Genomic DNA, 18,155 nt, shown 5'->3' with positions numbered 1-18,155 from the left:
GCAACATTGGGTTAGGCAATGAGTTATGGACTGGGACTGTTAACATGGTTTGTTATTTAGTGAATTAGTTTTCACTACACCGAGTAGTTGTAAAATTTTAGAAGAGGAGTGGGGTGGTCATGATGTTGGTTACTCAGGGCTGCTAATTTTTTGTTGCGATGATTACTCTCATATATCGTTAATTAAGAGAGATAAGCTTGACTAAAGGGCTAAGAAGTGTACCTTTGTTTGCTCTGGTGATAGTGTGAAGGGATACATGATGTATGATAGAGTCACATGAAAGATCATGATTAGCCATAATGTTAGGTTTGATGAGGATTCTTTGTTTCATAAGGAAGATCATAAGGAATCAGAAAAATTAGCAGTGATGGATGTTGAAATTGACATAAAATACAGGCAGAAGTTGAGCAACAATAAGAGGTACAAGAGCAGTGGAGCAACAACTGTTGAGGAGAAATCCACCTATAGATCGTAGATTACCAGTGAAATATATGGATGACTCAAACATTATATTCACCATTATTACAGATGATGGGAATTTGTCTACCTTTTAGGAAGCACTGGGTGATACAAATGCTGAGAAGTGGATGGGAGGGATGCAAAATAAGATGGACTTTCTATACAAGAATGAGCCGTGAGAGTTGGTGAATCTTCCGGTTGGGCATAAAGCGATAGGTTCAAGTAGATTTACAAGAAGAAACATGATAGACACAAGAATAAGACGTGGGAGCTGGTGAATCTTCCCGTTGGAAGGGGTATGCTCAGAAAGAAGGTATCAACTTCAATGAGATATTCATGCCGATTGTCAAGCAGATATTTATTAGGTTTGTGTCGGCCTTGAGTTGAAATAGATGAATGTAAAGACTACTTTCTTATACGGGGAACTGGAAGAACATGTATACATGAAACAACTAGATGAATTCGAAGAAAATGGGTTAGAGAATAAGGTTTACAGGTTGATAATGTTGTTGTATGGCTTTAAACAGTTGTCTAGGCAATGTTACAAGAAGTTTGATACTTTCATGATGAGCCAGCAATTTATCAAGAGTGAATATAAGAACTCTGTTTACTGTAAGACACTGAGTGATGGATGATTCATTCTATTGGTATTATATATTGATGACATGCTTATCTTCAATGAAAGCATGTCTGAGATCAATATATTAAAGACTCAGTTGTCAGGGACATTTGAAATGAAAGATCTAAGGATAGTAAAGAAGATTCTCAATATATACATATATAGAGGCAAATAGAGGAGCAAATTATAGTTATCTTAGGCGGCATACCTTGAGAAGGCATTAATGAAGTTTGGAATGGACAAAGTTAAGCCGGTTAGCAAACCCCATGCTGCTTACTTCAAGCTTTCTTTAGAGTAATATCCCATTATAAATGAAGAAAAGCAGGTTATGTCTCGTGTGCCTTATTTGAACGTAGTTGGCAGTTTGATATATGCCATAGTTTCTACAAGATCGGATATTTCATATGCAGTCGGTATTATGAGCAGATACATGTCAAACCCCGACAAGAAATATTGAGAGGTAGTGAAATGATTACTTCACTATTTATAAGGTACAACAGACTATATATTAAAAGTTTATAAATCAGAGGAAAATTTTATTAGCTATGTTGATTCAAATTACGTAGAGAATGTGGACAACAGAAGGTCGACTTTCGGTTATTCGTTTGTATTAGCAGTGGAACAGTCAGTTAGATGTTGACATTTTAATATGTTGTTGCACTTTCCACATAAGAAATTGAGTATATGATAGTAACAGAGGCATTCAAGAAATGTGTTTGGTTAGGTGGAATGATAAATGAACTCGAGCTTCAGTAGGAGGCCATGTCACTTAATTGTGATAGCAAAAGCATGATCGATTTGATGAAGAATTCAGTTTACCATTCTAGAACTAAACATATTAATGTTCATCACTATTTTATCTAATAAGTGCTTAAGAAAGTTTGTGCCACTCTAGAGAAGATATACACGAGCATCAATTTGGCATATATGATAAAGATGGTTCCCACAGAGAAGTTTTGATTATGTTTGACTTCTCTAGGTGTGACAAAAAGTTGATGTAGATGGAGTGTGCACGAGAAGTGATGATAATGGTGCAGTTATGATGGAGACAATTATAGATGAAGCTTGGAGTTATGGTTCGTGACAAATGAAGACATTGTGGAAATTGTTATTATATGTCTTAAATTTTTTCGTAATAAGGTCTGTCGATGGCATCGATAGACTACTCGATCCCATCGAGTAGTTGTTGATCCCATTGATAGCCTGTTCGATCTCATCGAGAAAATTTCAATTATTCCAATTACTCGTTGGACTGCTTTTGGGTCCAAATCGATATGATCAAAAGTGGCTTTGATCCTATCGACAGAAGCACACAGTTTTGCGCAATTGCAGAAATTGTTTCCTATTTCAGGTGCGACACTATATATCGGTGTAATTGAGGGATTAGTGTAATAGCAAGTAAACATAAGCTATTCTAAGGAGGGCCAAACATTTTTTAGGGCTTGGAGAAGGTGAAAACGAGGGTTTTTCAATTATTGTAAGTGATTCAATTTCTATTACTTTTCCTTTCATAGTGAGTCGTTGTTGCTTTGTACTGTGGTTTTTTTCCCCACAAGGGTTCTTCCACGTAAAATCATGTGTGCTTTGTGATTGCTTATTTACGTTTGCTTAATCTCATGAAGTTCGAATTTAGGGTTTACTTCCGCATATTTCCAACATAAGAAAGAGTATATCACAAACCCTAGAGAAACAGGCTTCACCTTAACATATGTGGCTGTATGAACGGGCCTTAACTTATGTGGCTGTACGGACGGGCGTACAGGCAAGTAATAGAGAGAGAAGGAAACATGTTAGAGAGATATACCGTCTAGGAGACATCTCTATCTCTTTAATTACCTCCACAACAGATGAGTGCTTAAACCACTGCGACTTTCATATTCTTTATTTTTACTCATTTTTGGCATCTAGAGATCATGAGGTCAAGTATTATGTCTTCACCGGATAGTATAAGCTCATTAAAAGACTAGATAGAGCCAAACTTAATTAAATTCTGAAGTTACCGTGCCAAATCACTTATACAATTGGAAGGCTTCGACTATCTCTAAGAAGTGTACCATATTATGTGCACTTAAGCCACTTTCAACATTCTATAAGTGCAAAGATGTTTTCCATATTTTTTTTACTAATTACAGTATTGTAATACCAACTTATTTTTGACCATAGATTATAGATTATATTGTAGGTAATATGTACCATCATTTCACTATCCTAAATGTTGGCGTGAGTTGTCTCAGAGTAATTGTAAGAAACTGTTTTAGGAAACCTTTAATTGAAGAAATCCTCCTTGTATAGTCAACCTTGATTCTAGCCTAAAGATCTGTATAGCCTTGTATAAAGTGTCAGACTCTCCTTATTTATTTGTAAGCTTTGCATGGTAAAAAAATATATAGAAAAATACAAAAAGTTTTGACATGGTATCAGAGACATACGATCTCGGGATACTTGTCTTTCTCGCCCCTTAGCCCCGTCCTTCATCATCCCTATGGCAACCATCGGAGACATGATCCCCTCTGGCAACCAACCATCAAACACCGACTCTTTCCTCACCGAATTTATCTTCAAAATGACTAAATCTTTGAACAAAGCTCAAAACCCGACCCCTACAACGGAACCGTCTGCTGCCTTGATCGTAGTTAAGTTGGATGACACCAACTACCCTATCTGGTCCCAAGTTGTTGAGATATATATCTCCGGCAAAGACAAATTGGGATATATCAATGGCGATTTCCGCAACCATCCCCGACCGATCCATCTTTTCTCAAATGGCGCACTGACAACGCCATCGTCAAAGGATGGCTAATCAATTCCATAGACCCGTCACTAATCGAGAAATTTATCCGGTTCCCTACTACGAAGATGGTTTGGGATTCTATTGCTACTACATTCTTTGACGGGAGCGACACCTCCCAAGTTTATGACCTCTGTCGACGTGTGAGCCACCTATACTAAGCCGGAGGGTCTCTCGAATAATATTATCTCGATCTTCAAGGATTGTGGTCTGAAATTGATTTTCGTCGCCCCAATCCCATGAAATGTCCGGATGATATTATGCAATATAACATTTTGTTGTAAGAAGAACGTGTGTACATGTTTCTGGATGGGCTCGACGACCGCCTCTATCAGATATGGGGAGACATGCTTCAGCTGCATCCTTTCCCAACTGTGGAGCAAGCATTTGCCTAAGTCCGTCATGAGGCTATCTGCCAGGCCATGATGAACGCCGGCGACCCAGATGGAGCTCCGGGAGCAGTTTTGGCATCCAGGGGCATCAAACTCGTCACCTCTGTCCAACCCGCAACTAGCGCAACATCTCAGGGAAGCAGTAGGCAATCCTCCAAGTCCCGGTCCTCCTCTGACGGTTTGAAATGCTCATACTATGGAAAGGGGAAGCATACCCGTGACAACTGTTTTTAGTTGCACGGGCACCCTGACTGGTGGCATGACCTCCAAGCCAGGAAACGCTGAGACGCTACTGGTGAAGGAAACTCGGGAGCAGCTACTATTGCTGGTGTGACACTTGCATATTGGCCAAGAGTCATCGAACTAGCTATCCTTTGAGCATGAATAAATGTGACACTCCATTTTCTTTGATTCATTCTGATGTGTGGGGTCCGTCTCTTATTTCTATTGGGTCTGGTATCCGATGGTTTGTAATATTTATCGATGATTGTACCCGTATGACATGACTATATTTGTTGAAGCACAAAGACGAGGTACTCAGTGCCTTCCATGCCTTCCAAGCATTCCATGCTATGGTTCGCACTCAGTTTTTGGCCCAGATTCAGATTCTCCGCTTAGATAATGGCGGCGAATATGTTAATCAATGCTTCCAAGATTATTTCCGACAACATGGTCTCCTCCACGAGACCTTGTGCCCTCAGACTCCCCAGCAGAATGGGGTTGCTGAACTCAAGAACCGGCATATCCTTGAGACTGCCCGAGCTTTACTACTCGGCACTCATATACCCAACCGCCATTGGCCGGATGTTGTTTCTACAGCTGTGTACTTGCTAAATTGAATGTCGTTAAAGATCTTAAATTTTAAGACTCCTCTCCAGGCTCTCTCCACCTACATTCCCCTGCCAATGACCTTGATACTACCTCCAAATTTTTTTGGATGTATGGCGTTTGTCCATCTTCACAAGCAGCAACGCACTAAGCTCGACCCTTGTGCACTCAGGTGTCTCTTCTTGGGCTACGGTGTCCATCAGAAAGGGTACCGGTGCTACGACCCCTCCACTAAGCAGACCTACGTCACTATGGATGTCACATTTTTGGAGTCGGATAGTTTTTTCTCGGCACCCAAGTCTCCTCTTCAGGGGGAGCCAGCACGTGAAGAGCCGAATTGGTTAGCCCTAGACTGGGCTACTACCCAAAACAGTCGAACGGAGGACAATGAGGGTGTATTTGTAGAATCAGTTGAACCTGGTAGCCCTTCAGCTGATGTGGCTCCGTCTATGGCAAATATGCCAACATCCGAAACCGAATCTAAACCCTCCTACTCTCCAGTACCTGCAAACCCATCTCCTGAGAATATTCTTGAGGTAACTACTCCCACTACTCCTCCACATACTAATGATATATATACTTCTGTTGGGTATACCTTATCTTTCAGGCACAACCGGAGCAAACCACCAAATAGATATTTTTCCGATGTGGAGGAACGGAGGGCAAAATACTCGATTGCCGACTATGTCTCCGCCAAGAAGCTACCCGAACCTCTCAAGGCATTTGCACACAAGCTGTCCTCATGCCATGTTCCGACTAGCATTCAGGAAGCTCTAGCAGATCCAAAGTCGACTCAGGCTATACAAGAAGAAATGGAGGCATTATTGAAGAACAAGACATGGACTCTAGTTCCTCTCCCAGAAGGAAAGAAAACAGTGGGGTGCAAGTGGGTGTTCTCCATCAAACATAAAGCAGGCGGATCTATTGAGCGATACAAAGCCCGACTGGTGGCAAAAGGATATACGCAGATGTATGACATAGATTACCAGGAGACTTTCTCACCGGTGGCCAAGTTGAATACAATTAGAGTCCTATTATCTCTTGCAGCAAACCTGGACTGGCCACTGCACCAGTTTGATGTAAGGAATGCGTTTCTTCATGGAGAAATCGAGGAGGAGGTGTACATGGACGTTCCACTAGGCCATACGGCATCCTCAGCTACCAACGTTGCTTGTAAATTGGAGAAAGCACTATATGGATTAAAGCAATCACCTTGAGCCTGGTTTGGGAGATTCAGTCTGGCAATGAAGAAATACGGCTTCCAACAAAGTAACTCCGACCACACTCTCTTTCTAAAGCATTGACTGGGCAAGGTACTAGCTTTGATAGTTTATGTGGATGATATGATCATTACAGGAGACGACACTGAAGAAATATCTCGGATTCAGAAACAGTTAGCAACTGAATTCGAGATGAAGGATCTAGGAGGACTCAAGTATTTTCTGAGAATTGAAGTTGCTAGGTCACAGCAAGGTATATTCCTTTTACAACAGAAATATACATTAGATTTGTTATCTAAAGTGGGGATGCTGGACTGTAAGCCTGTAGACACTTCTATCATTCAGAACCGCAGGCTTGGTGAATATCCTAACCAACTACCAACGGACAAAGGGAGGTATCAGAGGTTGGTTGGGAAACTTATCTATCTTTCACATACACGTCCAGATGTCGCTTACACCATAAGTGTCATAAGTCAATTTATGCATAACCTAAGTGAGGATCATATGGATGCAGTGATCCGAATACTCTGGTACTTGAAGTCCTCTCCTGGGAAAGGCTTATGTTCATAAAGAATAATCCTCTACGGATTAACGGTCATACGAATGCAGAATGGAAAGGAGGTCCCCTTAAGGTTGATGGCTTTACAGATGCAAATTGGGCAGGGCATATCAAAGATAGGAAGTCTACGTCAGGCTACTTCATGTTTGTGGGCGGAAATCTCGTTACATGGAGGAGTAAGAAACAAAAGATAGTGATATTGTCTAGCACAAAAGCTGAGTTCCGTGGAATGGCTAAGGGACTGTGTGAACTTCTATGGCTGAAGAAGTTGTTGACTGAACTTGGGGTTGCCCATATCTCAAAGATGGACATTTTTTGTGACAACAAGGCCGCTATTGCCATTTCTCATAATCCTGTCCAGCATGATCTTACCAAATACGTTGAAGTAGATCGTCACTTTATCAAGGAGAATCTTGAAGCCAAAATCATTCGGTTTCCTTTTGTGAAGTCCGAAGACCAGTTGGCCGACGTGCTCACTAAAGCTGTATCTAGCAAGGAGTTCCATAACTCACTCTCCAAGTTGAACATCCAAGATCTGTATGCATCAACTTGAGGGGGAATGTTGGCGTGAGTTGTCTCAAGAGTAATGGTAAGAAATTGTTTTAGGAAACGTTTAATTGAAGAAATCCTTCTTGTATAGTCAACCTTGATTCTAGCCTAAAGATCTGTATAGCCTTGTATAGAGTGTCGGACTCTCCTTATTTATTTGTAAGCTTTGCACTGGAAAAAAAATATATATATAGAAAAATACAAAAAGTTTTGACACTAAGAACTAATTATCTTGGTTCAGTGATCAAAACTATTTCTGACATAGAAAAAATCACCCTCCCATGTTGGACAAAGGGCTCTGCATACATAACCAAAAGTTAGGGGCTTTCAACGAAGCCCCTACGCCAGGCGCAGAGCATCTAGCTCCAGATTGCAAAAGGTAGTCGCTAACTTCAGGATCGATGAATCTCGTGAATTTCATCATCCAATTGCAAGGCAATATGTGCCCACCGCCTCCTGAGCGAGAAATCCGTGCTCCATGAAACAAATTTGAAAGGTTGGTTTCTTTTATAAATGGACATGAACGGGTGGAGATACTAGCGAGTATGGTTAATACTCATCCATGAGCTTATTAACATAGAGGAATTTGAATTAGGTTGTAACTTATGAGGGACTATCTTCCATTAATTTTTGTGGGACTTTTGATTATAAATGCTAGATTGACTTAGATTTTCTCTGACACATGGCATGGTGGTGGTTGTAGGTAATTGTAGGCAATGAAGGCCCCAACAGAAAATGCTACTCTGGTTAATCTTTTGATATTAATTCAAACAGTGAGCTAGAAGGTTAACCAACAAGAGACAGGCTTGAGCTTGACTACTCCAACTGCGGTTCCAGTCGGATGTGAATGTTCAAGCTCAATTACTCATGGGGCCGTGGACAAGTTCAGTGATTGAGGCTTGTTGAGCCCTTATGGATATGTTCTAATGGGGTAAAGAGTCTAAGCTTGGGTCCCACATGGCTGTCCTAATGTGAACATAAATAAGATCATTATAGAACTGAATTCTAATAATCCAATTTTTATTTTATTTTATTAATGTTAATGGGAGTAGGCATAATGGATTTTGATAGGGCTTGTATTCGGGCTCAGGCCCATTGAAACTCATTGAGCCTATTAGGTTTAATACCGTTTGGCTTGTAAATAGTAGGCCTGTGGCTGTTGGCAATCCACACAGAAACAGAGAGAGAGAGAGAGAGAGAGAGAGAGAGCAGGGAAAAAAAATGAAATCAAAAGTATGAGGGCTTAAAAGTCCAAAATAATACATAAATTCTTAAAAACATATGGCGATGCTGGGTCATTTTCTACATAAAAGGTCCCGCAGCGTGGGAGATGGGAGACTCTCATTAATCATTGCAAAAGAAGTAGACTAATCTCAACCTTTGAATTTTAAAATCTAAAGCACAAACAAAACCACCCCATGATCATTTTTTAAAGGAATAGATAGCCCCACTTATGCAGTAGCAATGGGACCCAAATTCAGAGTATCCATGGTCTTCATTGCCTCGAACCTTGGCTCCTTGGCCTGGAACTTCTGGCCCACATACAACTTCATGTAGTCCTCGAAAATGAACTTGGGATACACTTGGTTACACTCCTTTTCTTCTTTCTCTACAAGTGCCGGTGCCGGAAAGATGACGGCGTCACTCCCCGGATTGTAAAATGAAGCAATGGACATTCTGTTTCCATCCGTCTGGGCCACCACACGGTGCAGCACGCTCTTGTACTTTCCATTTGTGATCACCTACACAAGTTAATCCAAACCAATGAATTTAACATGTTAGCTAAATGCATGCTGATGTGCAGTCCTGTACAAGTGGGATGACTTGTTCTGATTTGGAAACTGTTTTTGGGTAATTTCTATCTATGGTGATAGGATCAGATCAACGGTCTGGATTGCCAAAAACGTGAGCCCAGAAGAGCAATAACATGGCTGGCTAAGAGAGGCCATACCTCAAGTTGGTCACCAAGGTTGATGACTATGGAGTGGTGCATGGGGGGCACATCTATCCACTGCCCATCTTTGAGAAGCTGGAGACCACTGACCCGATCGTCCTGGAAGAGTAGGATGATGCCGCCGGCGTCGGTGTGAGCCCGCAGGCCCTTGATCAACTCTGGGCGTGGGCATGGAGGGTAGTTGCTGACCTTGGTCCCAAATGTAGGTCCCTTGGTCCCACAGAATGCCTTCTTCAGGTACCCTTTCTCTAGCCCAAGATTCTCACACAGCAAGTCCAGTAGCTCTTCTGCTAGTTTCTCCAATTTCACCACGAACTCTTTCATTGTCTTTCTACATTTCACAAACACATACAATCATTCAATACAATTCAATTCAACCAAATTGATTGTGCATGAGTGCAGTGTGTTATCCAAACCCTTCATCAGGTGGACCACATTGGATAGACGACCCAGCCCCGAAATAGGCCGGTCTATTCAACTTGGAGAGTATGCATTTTTTTCACAATCCATTCTTTTTATACATGAATTGACCAGATGATTAGTGGACCAGCAGACTGGTGTGATGAACGGTCTGGATTTAGTACTGATTGTGATGATTTGGCATGTAATTAAGAGTATGAAGAGAGGCTAGCCTTGAATGTTACCTGTACTCATCACTAAGATCAGGGATCTCGGACATGTTTGAATCAGGGAGATGTCGAATGTGGAAGGTGCTCTCCCAATCCATGTCATTGATGCTGGCATCAGCCCCTTCAAGAGCTTTGATTGCCATCGATTCCTTGAACCTTTGCTCCATGCACTTCCTATAGTGCTCCTTTGTAAGCTTCTCCACCTCATCCATTAGCTCTGGTGAGATCCCATGATTCACCAGCTTCAATTACAAACACCCACCATAACAAAACTGCATGTTAGATATACTCGTATAAACTCGACCCAAAAAAAAAAAAAAAACTCGGCACAACTCAACAAAATTATCCCTATGCCAATCTGGACCGTCCAAGTCATTTGTACTGTTTTGGATGGAATGATTGGATGATCTTAATTATCTAATCCACCTGTTGTATTTGGACAACTGAACATTTTTTTAATATTTATTACTAGTTGGACGCTGGGTACTGTAGTCGAAAGTGAGGCCCATGATTGTGAATGGTCCGGATTGGCATAGAAGCGAGCATGTGTACGCTGGCTGAGTGGCCAAAAGTGAATATGTTAGTGTCAAGAACAAAGTTATGTTTGGGTACCTCAAAGAAACCCCAATTCTCGCAGGCGTCGTTGATGAGGTCCATGGTCAAAGCCCTCTCTTCTCCCTCTAGCTTCTCCATGTTGATGACTGGGAATGACTCCATCTCTCTCTCTATGTATGTGCGTAACTTACCTAGTATGAATGAATGAATGAAGTGTGTGAGTATGTATGTGAACTGAAGGTGCTAAGAGTGCAATTTATAGACGTTTAAAGGTAGTAGAAGGATGTAAAGGATAGGTGAGAGATGGAGAGAGAGGCGGCTACTAATTAATAAAGGAGCTTCATTTCCTTGTGGTTTCGTTGAGAAGACAAGGGAAGGAAGGTTGTGCTTGTTTTGGTTAGAAATTCTATATGTGAACAAGGTGGGGTCCACTTTAGGTGGTTTCCTCGAAGGATTGAACACGACGTTCCCAATATAACACATCATCGAGGACGTACTGCGTTGAGTTGTAATGACCATGACGCTTTCTTTTTTATTTTGTCGGGACGTACGTGATACTTTCATCCTTAGATATTCTCCCTTTTTTCTTCAAAGGTAGAAATTTTATCACCAGATAAAGTGGTCTTTTACAAAATAATTATAAAAGACCTACTGGAGAGACCACGACAAAACCAGAGGAGAGCTACGAAACCCGCACCCGAGCTAGGGAAAAACAAAAGCCACACAGAGGTCAAGGGAGAACAAACCAAAAATCCAATACCCTCGGCTAGGGAAAAAACAGGAGAAGAAGAAGCTCACACCTTGTTGTGCCAGAGTTACCTTATTCCTTTTTTATTTATGCTCAAGGACAAATGTCATATAATGAATTTTCTTGAAAAAAAAAATCAATGTGTGAACGAGGATTGTAATAGAGAATCAATTGGGCCCTTATTTATGCTTAAGGACAAATGTTATTGAATGAATTTTCTTTAAATCGAAGTGTGAACTGTCGTCATAGATGTCTTCAATCTAGCTGGAACATGGTCTGTCCATGCTAATGACAAATCACTCGTTCCCATCAAGTAGTTATCAATCTCATTGACAGCTCATTCGATCCCATCGAGAAAATATCGATTTATTCCAATTGCTTGCTGGACAATTTTGGAGTGCTACTCGATGCCATCGAAGAAGGCTTCGATCCCATCGAAGGGCGTTCGATGGTAGTCAATCCCATCGAAAATTCAATTTTGCGGAACTGCGAGAATTGTTTCCTATTCTGGTTGCGACACTATATATAGGTGTAATTACGGGACTATGGTAATTCTAAACTATTTTAAGGATGGTTAAATGTTTTTGGGGACTTGGGGAAGGTGAAAACGAGGGTTCTCGAGTATTGTAAGTGATTCCATCTCTTTCACTTTTGTTCTTATAGTGATTCATTGTTGCTTTGTGCTATAGTTTTTTTCCATAAGGGTTTTTTCACGTAAAATTGTGTGTACTTTATGATTGCTTGTTTTATATTTGCTTAATCTTGTGTGATTTGAATTTGGGCTTTGCTTCTAAAAATTTCCAATATGAACTATGTTTGTAATAGAGAATTAACTGAGGCCTTATTTATGCTTAAGGACAAATGTTATTTAATGAATTTTCTTAAAATCGAAGTGCGAACTGTTGTTGGATGTCTTCAATTTGGTTGGAATAGGGTCTGTCGATGTTATTGACAGACCACTCGATCCCATCAAGCAGTCGTCGATGCCATCGGCAGCTCATTCAATCCTATCGAGAAAATATCGATTTATTCCAATTGCTTATTGGACAATTTTGGAGTGCCACTCGATGCCATTGAGGAAGGCTTCGATGGCCTTTGATGGCAGTCGATCCCATCGATAGTGCGGTTTTGCAGAAATATGGGAATTGTTTCCTATTCCAGGTACAACACTATATATGGGTGTTATAATTACGGGACTAGGGGAATCTTAAGCTATTTTAAGGAAGGTTAAACATTTTTGGGGGCTTGGGGAAGGTGAAAACGAGAGTTCTTGACTTCCGCATATTCTCAATATAAACTATGTTTGTAATAGAGAATCAATTGAGCCCACCATTTTTGAAAAATCTTAACGGGGTGGACCACTTTCCAACAATGTACGGTCACCAAGGTGTGGGATCGGATTAGCTACTGGCAAAGTCAGTAGCAAATTCACTATTGAAGTGATGTCACCAAGTTTTGTGTGCCCCATCATGATGTATGTGTTGTATCCACATCGTCCATCCATTTGAAAAGATCATTTTAAAGCATGAGTTAAAGAATGAGGCAGATCCAAAGCTCAAGTAGACCCCACCATAGAAAATAGTGGGGACAGTAACACCCACCATGATGTATACCGTTGCTGAATGAATTCAAAGAAATATGGCCCGAAGACTTACCCGATGGATTGTCCCCCATGCGGGACATCCAACATCACATAGAACTTTTCCTTAGGACTAGCTTGCCCAACCACCTTCACTATCGGATGAGTCCAAAAGATTATGAGATACTTTACGGGTAAGTGGATGAATTGATCCGTAAATATTGCATATCAGACCCAGTTGTTGCATAGATTTACACGCATGATACCGCTTAATGGCATGATTAATCGTGTTTGTAATGCAGAGTGTATGTACGAGCCTGGGCCGAAAAGGGTGCTTAAAGCATGAATTTAATGCTCTAATGACACCAAAGCATGGGACGGACTTCAGAGATCCAAGATCAACAAGATTACACATCAGGGACCTGAAAAAATCGAGAAATTAAAGCTCAAGCGGCCTGAAAGTCAGCCAGAATGCAAGATTACGGGGTTCCCACCATCCGTTCAGTTCAAAACTTCATATATGGCCTGCAGACCCTAAATAAACAGTACACGTCAAATTTCAGTAGTTGGGTCGTCATCGAAGTGGTCCAATGGTCAGATCAGCCCATGAATGTGTGATTTGGGGCCCACCTGAGATCTGGATACGCTTCAAAGTTGGTCTCGCCACATTTTATGAGGTGACACAACAGATGGTCGGAGTAGATTTCTCGGAATCATCACCGTAGACCCCACTTGTGTTGAGTGTACATAGTGCACTATTGCACTAGCTGTGCACGGTAGCAGAGCTTCGGTCAAACCAATCCCTGACTAAAGTTCTCTTCCTTCTTCAAGATAGTTACGCAGGATCGTCCGCTGGGAAGCTTTGTGGCCCACTTGCATTCATCATACGGGAGATCTGGACCGTCCATCAGAACTCTACAGGTCCACTAACCGAGACCTAGGTGGAAGCTTTTCAAGAAGCAGCGAGGATCTAATTTCACCTATCCGAACGTAAGACGAACGGCAGAGCAGAAAGTCTAGTGGACCGCATCAAAAGCAACCCAAAAGCATCCATTTCTAACCGAAATTCTGAGAGGAATCCGGTGGACGGAGTGGATTTCTCAAAACAAAATCGTAGTGGTCCCCACCATCAGAACAGCGTAAGAGGCGTTCGCAGGCCCCTGTTTCGTGCGTCCGCGAGTTCCGGATGTTCCGGAATCATGTGGGCCACTATCTTTGATCGGATGGACGATCCAAACTGTCCATCGTGTAGCTCGTCAAGATATTCCCCAAGGGACGTTGCTTCTTTGCAAAGAAAGCAAAGGAAGTGGGAGTGTCGGTGCTGTTTCTGTGGCTGTGTAAACAGTTTCTGCGACGCAGTTATAGTTGCTGGCTGCGAAGTTCTCCACACGGACTCCAGCAGCGTCGGTTCTCTACTTCGACCGCTCCACGCCCTTTGAAGGATAAAAAGGGAGATGAAAGGAAGAAACGGGGGGGTCTCGGTTTTGGTTTTGTGCTCGGTGGGAGGATTGGAAGCAGTGGCTGGTTCTTTTTTGCTAGACAGGCGCTAAAAGTAGGTTTTATTTCTATTTTTATTTATTGATTTATTTTATTTCATTTATTTTGGATCCAGCCCATTCATGTTGGGCTGAACCTCTTAGCTAGGGCTAAGAGGTGAAGCTTGTGGCGTAATGGGGTTGATCATACGGCTTGGATACATGTGAGGAACTGACGTTAGTTTGATTAAATGGAATGCTTTCAAGTTTTTAATGATTTATTGTGACGTGAATTACAATATCTTTGCAAGGGCTTTGAGTATGTCCATTCCCTTATTGTGACTATGAAGTTAGGAAGCCCTGTTGTTCACCATTGCCCTTGGACATGGTTGGATGACGGAACTCTTCCTGACATTCATACATCACTCAGATTGGCTGTGAATTGGTTTGATTTTGTTGTTTGCTTTGTCTCATGGGCATGGTTTTGTGATGGAATCCACTCTAATTTACACCCGTCTGATCTCGTGAAGATTAAATCAAGTAAGTTCAGTTTGATGATTCTTGATGTAGGCATAAGATCCCCCTGATCTCGACAAGTGGATCCTCTGAATCCCTAGTGTTCTTCCTCTGAATTCCTTAAAGTTTTACATTAATCTCTCCCCATTATTCATCAATTTACATTTGATTTTGATTGCATCTTAGGCTAGTTCTATTTCTACCTAGTTTCAGGAAACGTACAAGTTTCAGTCCCTGTGGATTCGACCTCGGTCTTACCGAGTTTATTACTACATCACAACCCTATACTTGGGGAGTGAACAAGTTTTTGGCGCCGTTGCCGGGGACTGACGATTACGATTCTCTGAAATTAATTAGTTTTAGAATTAGGTTAGGATTAAGATTTTACTTACTTTAGGATAAAAGTTTTTATTTTATTCTATTGTTTTTAGAACTTAACCTGTTTTCCTATTTTGTAGTATTTTAGTAACGTTCTAAATTTAACTCTTTTAGAATCTAATTTGTTTCCTAATTTATTTTTAGAATTTTTGTTTAGAAACTAACCTTCCTATTTTGTAGGCCTTTAAGATAGAAATTTCTAATTCGGTAAGCTCCTTCCCTACTTTCTATTTTTCAGTTCTCTTTTAATAATTTACTTTCTAGTTTAGGTCTTTCCTAATTTATTTTAGAAATTTCCACTTTCTTTTAGGAATTCCTTCTTTTATAAATTAATTTAATGCTATCTTTCTTTTAAAGGATTGTTCAACTCTTTTTAGAATCTAACTTATTTTGTTTTATTTTATAGGTTTTTAACTTAGGGACTTCAATTTGGTAATTTCTTTCCAACTCTCCCTCTCTTTCTTTTTAGATTTTCTTTTCCTTTCTTAGGACTAGGCTTTAAATTTGATTGAGGGCTGTGAGTGTTTCATGCCCAAGTGGGCCCGTGACAACACTCGACGTCTCTTGACTGAAGGAGGATTGGTTGAGGGATTGACTATCCATCGCAGGATTAGACACTGCTCGAAATCCCCTGAGTTAACTGAAGTTATGGCTGAAGACCAACCTCCTCTACTTCCACCTAGGGTGGAGGATACCCAAGATGAGAATGAGGTGCAACAGGCACCCCCACCTCGTGCATGATTTTCCCTGAAAAAACAGGACAAATGGACATCAAGCCAGGAGTTATCCAACTCCTTCCCAAATTTCATGGACTTGAATCAGAGAGTCCATATTTACATTTGAAAGAGTTCGATGAGATTATAGCTACATTATGTTTTCCTAATGTATCTGAGGATACAATTAGGCTTTTTCCTTTTTCATTAAAAGAGAAAGCTAAGACGTGGTTACATTCACTGCGTCCTAGATCCATTGGCACATGGAACGACATGCAAAGGGAAGTCATAAAAAAATTCTTCCCACATCATAAAACGATTACCCTCAGAAAAGCAATCATGAACTTTGCCCAAAAGGAAGATGAAACATTCTTCCAATGTTGGGAAAGGTTCAAAGATTTGGTCAGTTCATGCCCACAACACGGATTTGAAACGTGGCGCATTATAAATTCTTTCTATGATGGACTGACATCTTCCATGCGCCAAATGGTCGAGACAATGTGTAATGGAGAGTTCATTAATAAAGATGTCAACGAGGTATGGGACTACCTCGACAGTTTGGCTGAAAAACACAATCATGGGACTATTACCCAATGGCAAACACCACGTCTAGGCCGACTCAATTAAAGGAGAAAGGTGGATTATATCTCTTGAAAGAAGAAGATGATATCAAGTGTAAAGTGACTACGCTCATAAGGAAAGTTGAGGCTATGGAAGGAAAGAAGGATAAGGTCAATGAAATTGTTTTGCGGCATCTGTGATTGTAACATTCACACAATTGAAAACTGTCCTACAATACTCGCCTTTCGAGGAGTGTTGAATGAACAAGCCAATGCCATAAACAACTATCAAAGACCTTTTACTGGACCTAACTCCAATACATACAATCCTGGCGGAAAAATCATCCAAACTTTAGTTGGAGGAATGGACAAACGGCTACTCCTCTAGGTTTCTTCAATCAAAATCCAAATCAAGTGAAACCTCAAGAGGAACCGGTTTAAAATTCCATACAAGAGTTGGCTCAGGCAATGCGGGGAATTACAGATTTTATGCAAAAGATAGATTCTCGTATGACGGTTATAGAAAAGGGGATGCTTCCTGCACAACCTCTCCCCAATCCTAAACCGCAGTACGAGATTAATGATCCCAGCTCTTCAAATCAGATGGGGCACGCTAAATCCATCACCACTCTTAGGAGTGGAAAGATCATTGATAAAACTCTTCCGGTTAGGCCCGAAAAGCCTCAAGAACCAGGAGAGGACAACAATGATGGATCTAGTGATGCCCCACAAAAATTAGAACCGGAACTTCTAGAGAAGCCAGTTGCTCCGTTCCCCCAACGGTTGGTTTCACCAAAACCTCTCTCTAACTCTCAGGATATCCTAGAGGTGTTGAAACAAGTGAAAGTCAACATTCCTCTACTTGATGTCGTGAAACAGATACCTTCATATGCCAAATTCCTGAAAGACTTATGCACGACCAAAAGACGGAAAATTATTCAAAAGAAAATCTTCTTGACTGAGAAAGTGAGTGCCATCCTGAAGCAAGACGTGCCACAGAAATTCAAGGATCCCGGTAGCCCAACTATATCATGTGTAATCGGGAACCATCGAATTGATCACGCACTTCTTGACTTAGGAGCGAGCGTAAATCTGATTCCCTACTCGGTATACAAACAGTTAGGTTTGGGTGAATTAAAACCCACCCTGACCACACTACAACTTGCTGATCGCTCTGTTCGTGTACCAAGAGGGATAATTGAGGATGTGTTAGTCCAGGTCGATAGATTTTACTACCCTGTAGATTTTATCATCCTGGACACCGAACCCATCAATAACATGAGCACTCAGATTCCCGTCATTCTTGGTCGCCCATTCCTTGCCACGTCAAATGTAATTATCAATTGCAGGAATGGTGTCATGACTATGTCTTTTGGAAATTTGACATTGGAGTCAAACATTTTTTTCAATAACGGCAGCAACTCAGAGGATGATGACGATTTCCACGACATTAACATGATTGACTCTTTCGTGGAAGATACGACACCTCTGACCTTATCCTCCGACCATCTAGAGACGTGCCTGGCCCACTCCCATGATTTTGATGATGACATGATTAGGGAGACGTGCGCCTTGCTTGATACTGCACCGGTAGTTAACCAGTGGAGGCCACAATTTGAAGAATTACCACAAAC

The 18,155-nt window shown here is 41.2% G+C and overlaps 1 protein-coding gene and 1 non-coding gene across 2 annotated transcripts; both read right to left on the bottom strand.

Annotated features, from left to right (window-relative positions):
- Positions 1 to 8,650: 8,650 nt before the first annotated feature.
- On the bottom strand, positions 8,651 to 10,903 carry LOC131229259 (1-aminocyclopropane-1-carboxylate oxidase-like). The gene is made up of 4 exons (XM_058225165.1): positions 10,610 to 10,903; positions 10,013 to 10,239; positions 9,366 to 9,699; positions 8,651 to 9,156 (listed from the first exon to the last, which is right to left on the bottom strand). The coding sequence occupies exons 1-4, from the start codon at positions 10,712 to 10,714 to the stop codon at positions 8,866 to 8,868; spliced, it is 957 nt and encodes a 318-aa protein (XP_058081148.1). The 5' UTR covers positions 10,715 to 10,903; the 3' UTR covers positions 8,651 to 8,865.
- A 5,379-nt stretch (positions 10,904 to 16,282) lies between these two features.
- On the bottom strand, positions 16,283 to 16,389 carry LOC131230170 (small nucleolar RNA R71). The gene has a single exon (XR_009163892.1). It is a non-coding gene; the product is annotated as a small nucleolar RNA R71 (small nucleolar RNA).
- Positions 16,390 to 18,155: the final 1,766 nt, after the last annotated feature.

This window comes from Magnolia sinica, chromosome 16, assembly GCF_029962835.1.
Source record: "Magnolia sinica isolate HGM2019 chromosome 16, MsV1, whole genome shotgun sequence".
NCBI lineage: Eukaryota > Viridiplantae > Streptophyta > Magnoliopsida > Magnoliales > Magnoliaceae > Magnolia > Magnolia sinica.
The sequence above is the reverse complement of the archived record's forward strand: the minus strand, read 5'-3'. Positions and strand labels throughout refer to the sequence as shown.

What these genes read in the sequence shown, in the direction of transcription:
- LOC131229259 (XM_058225165.1), bottom strand. Translation starts at nt 10,714, where the DNA reads ATGGAGTCATTCCCAGTCATCAACATGGAGAAGCTAGAGGGAGAAGAG. An exon ending in GATCTTAGTGATGAGTACAG is followed by an intron (nt 9,700 to 10,012) that starts GTAACATTCAAG and finishes TGTGAAATGTAG; the next exon opens with AAAGACAATGAAAGAGTTCG. An exon ending in ACCTTGGTGACCAACTTGAG is followed by an intron (nt 9,157 to 9,365) that starts GTATGGCCTCTC and finishes TAACTTGTGTAG; the next exon opens with GTGATCACAAATGGAAAGTA.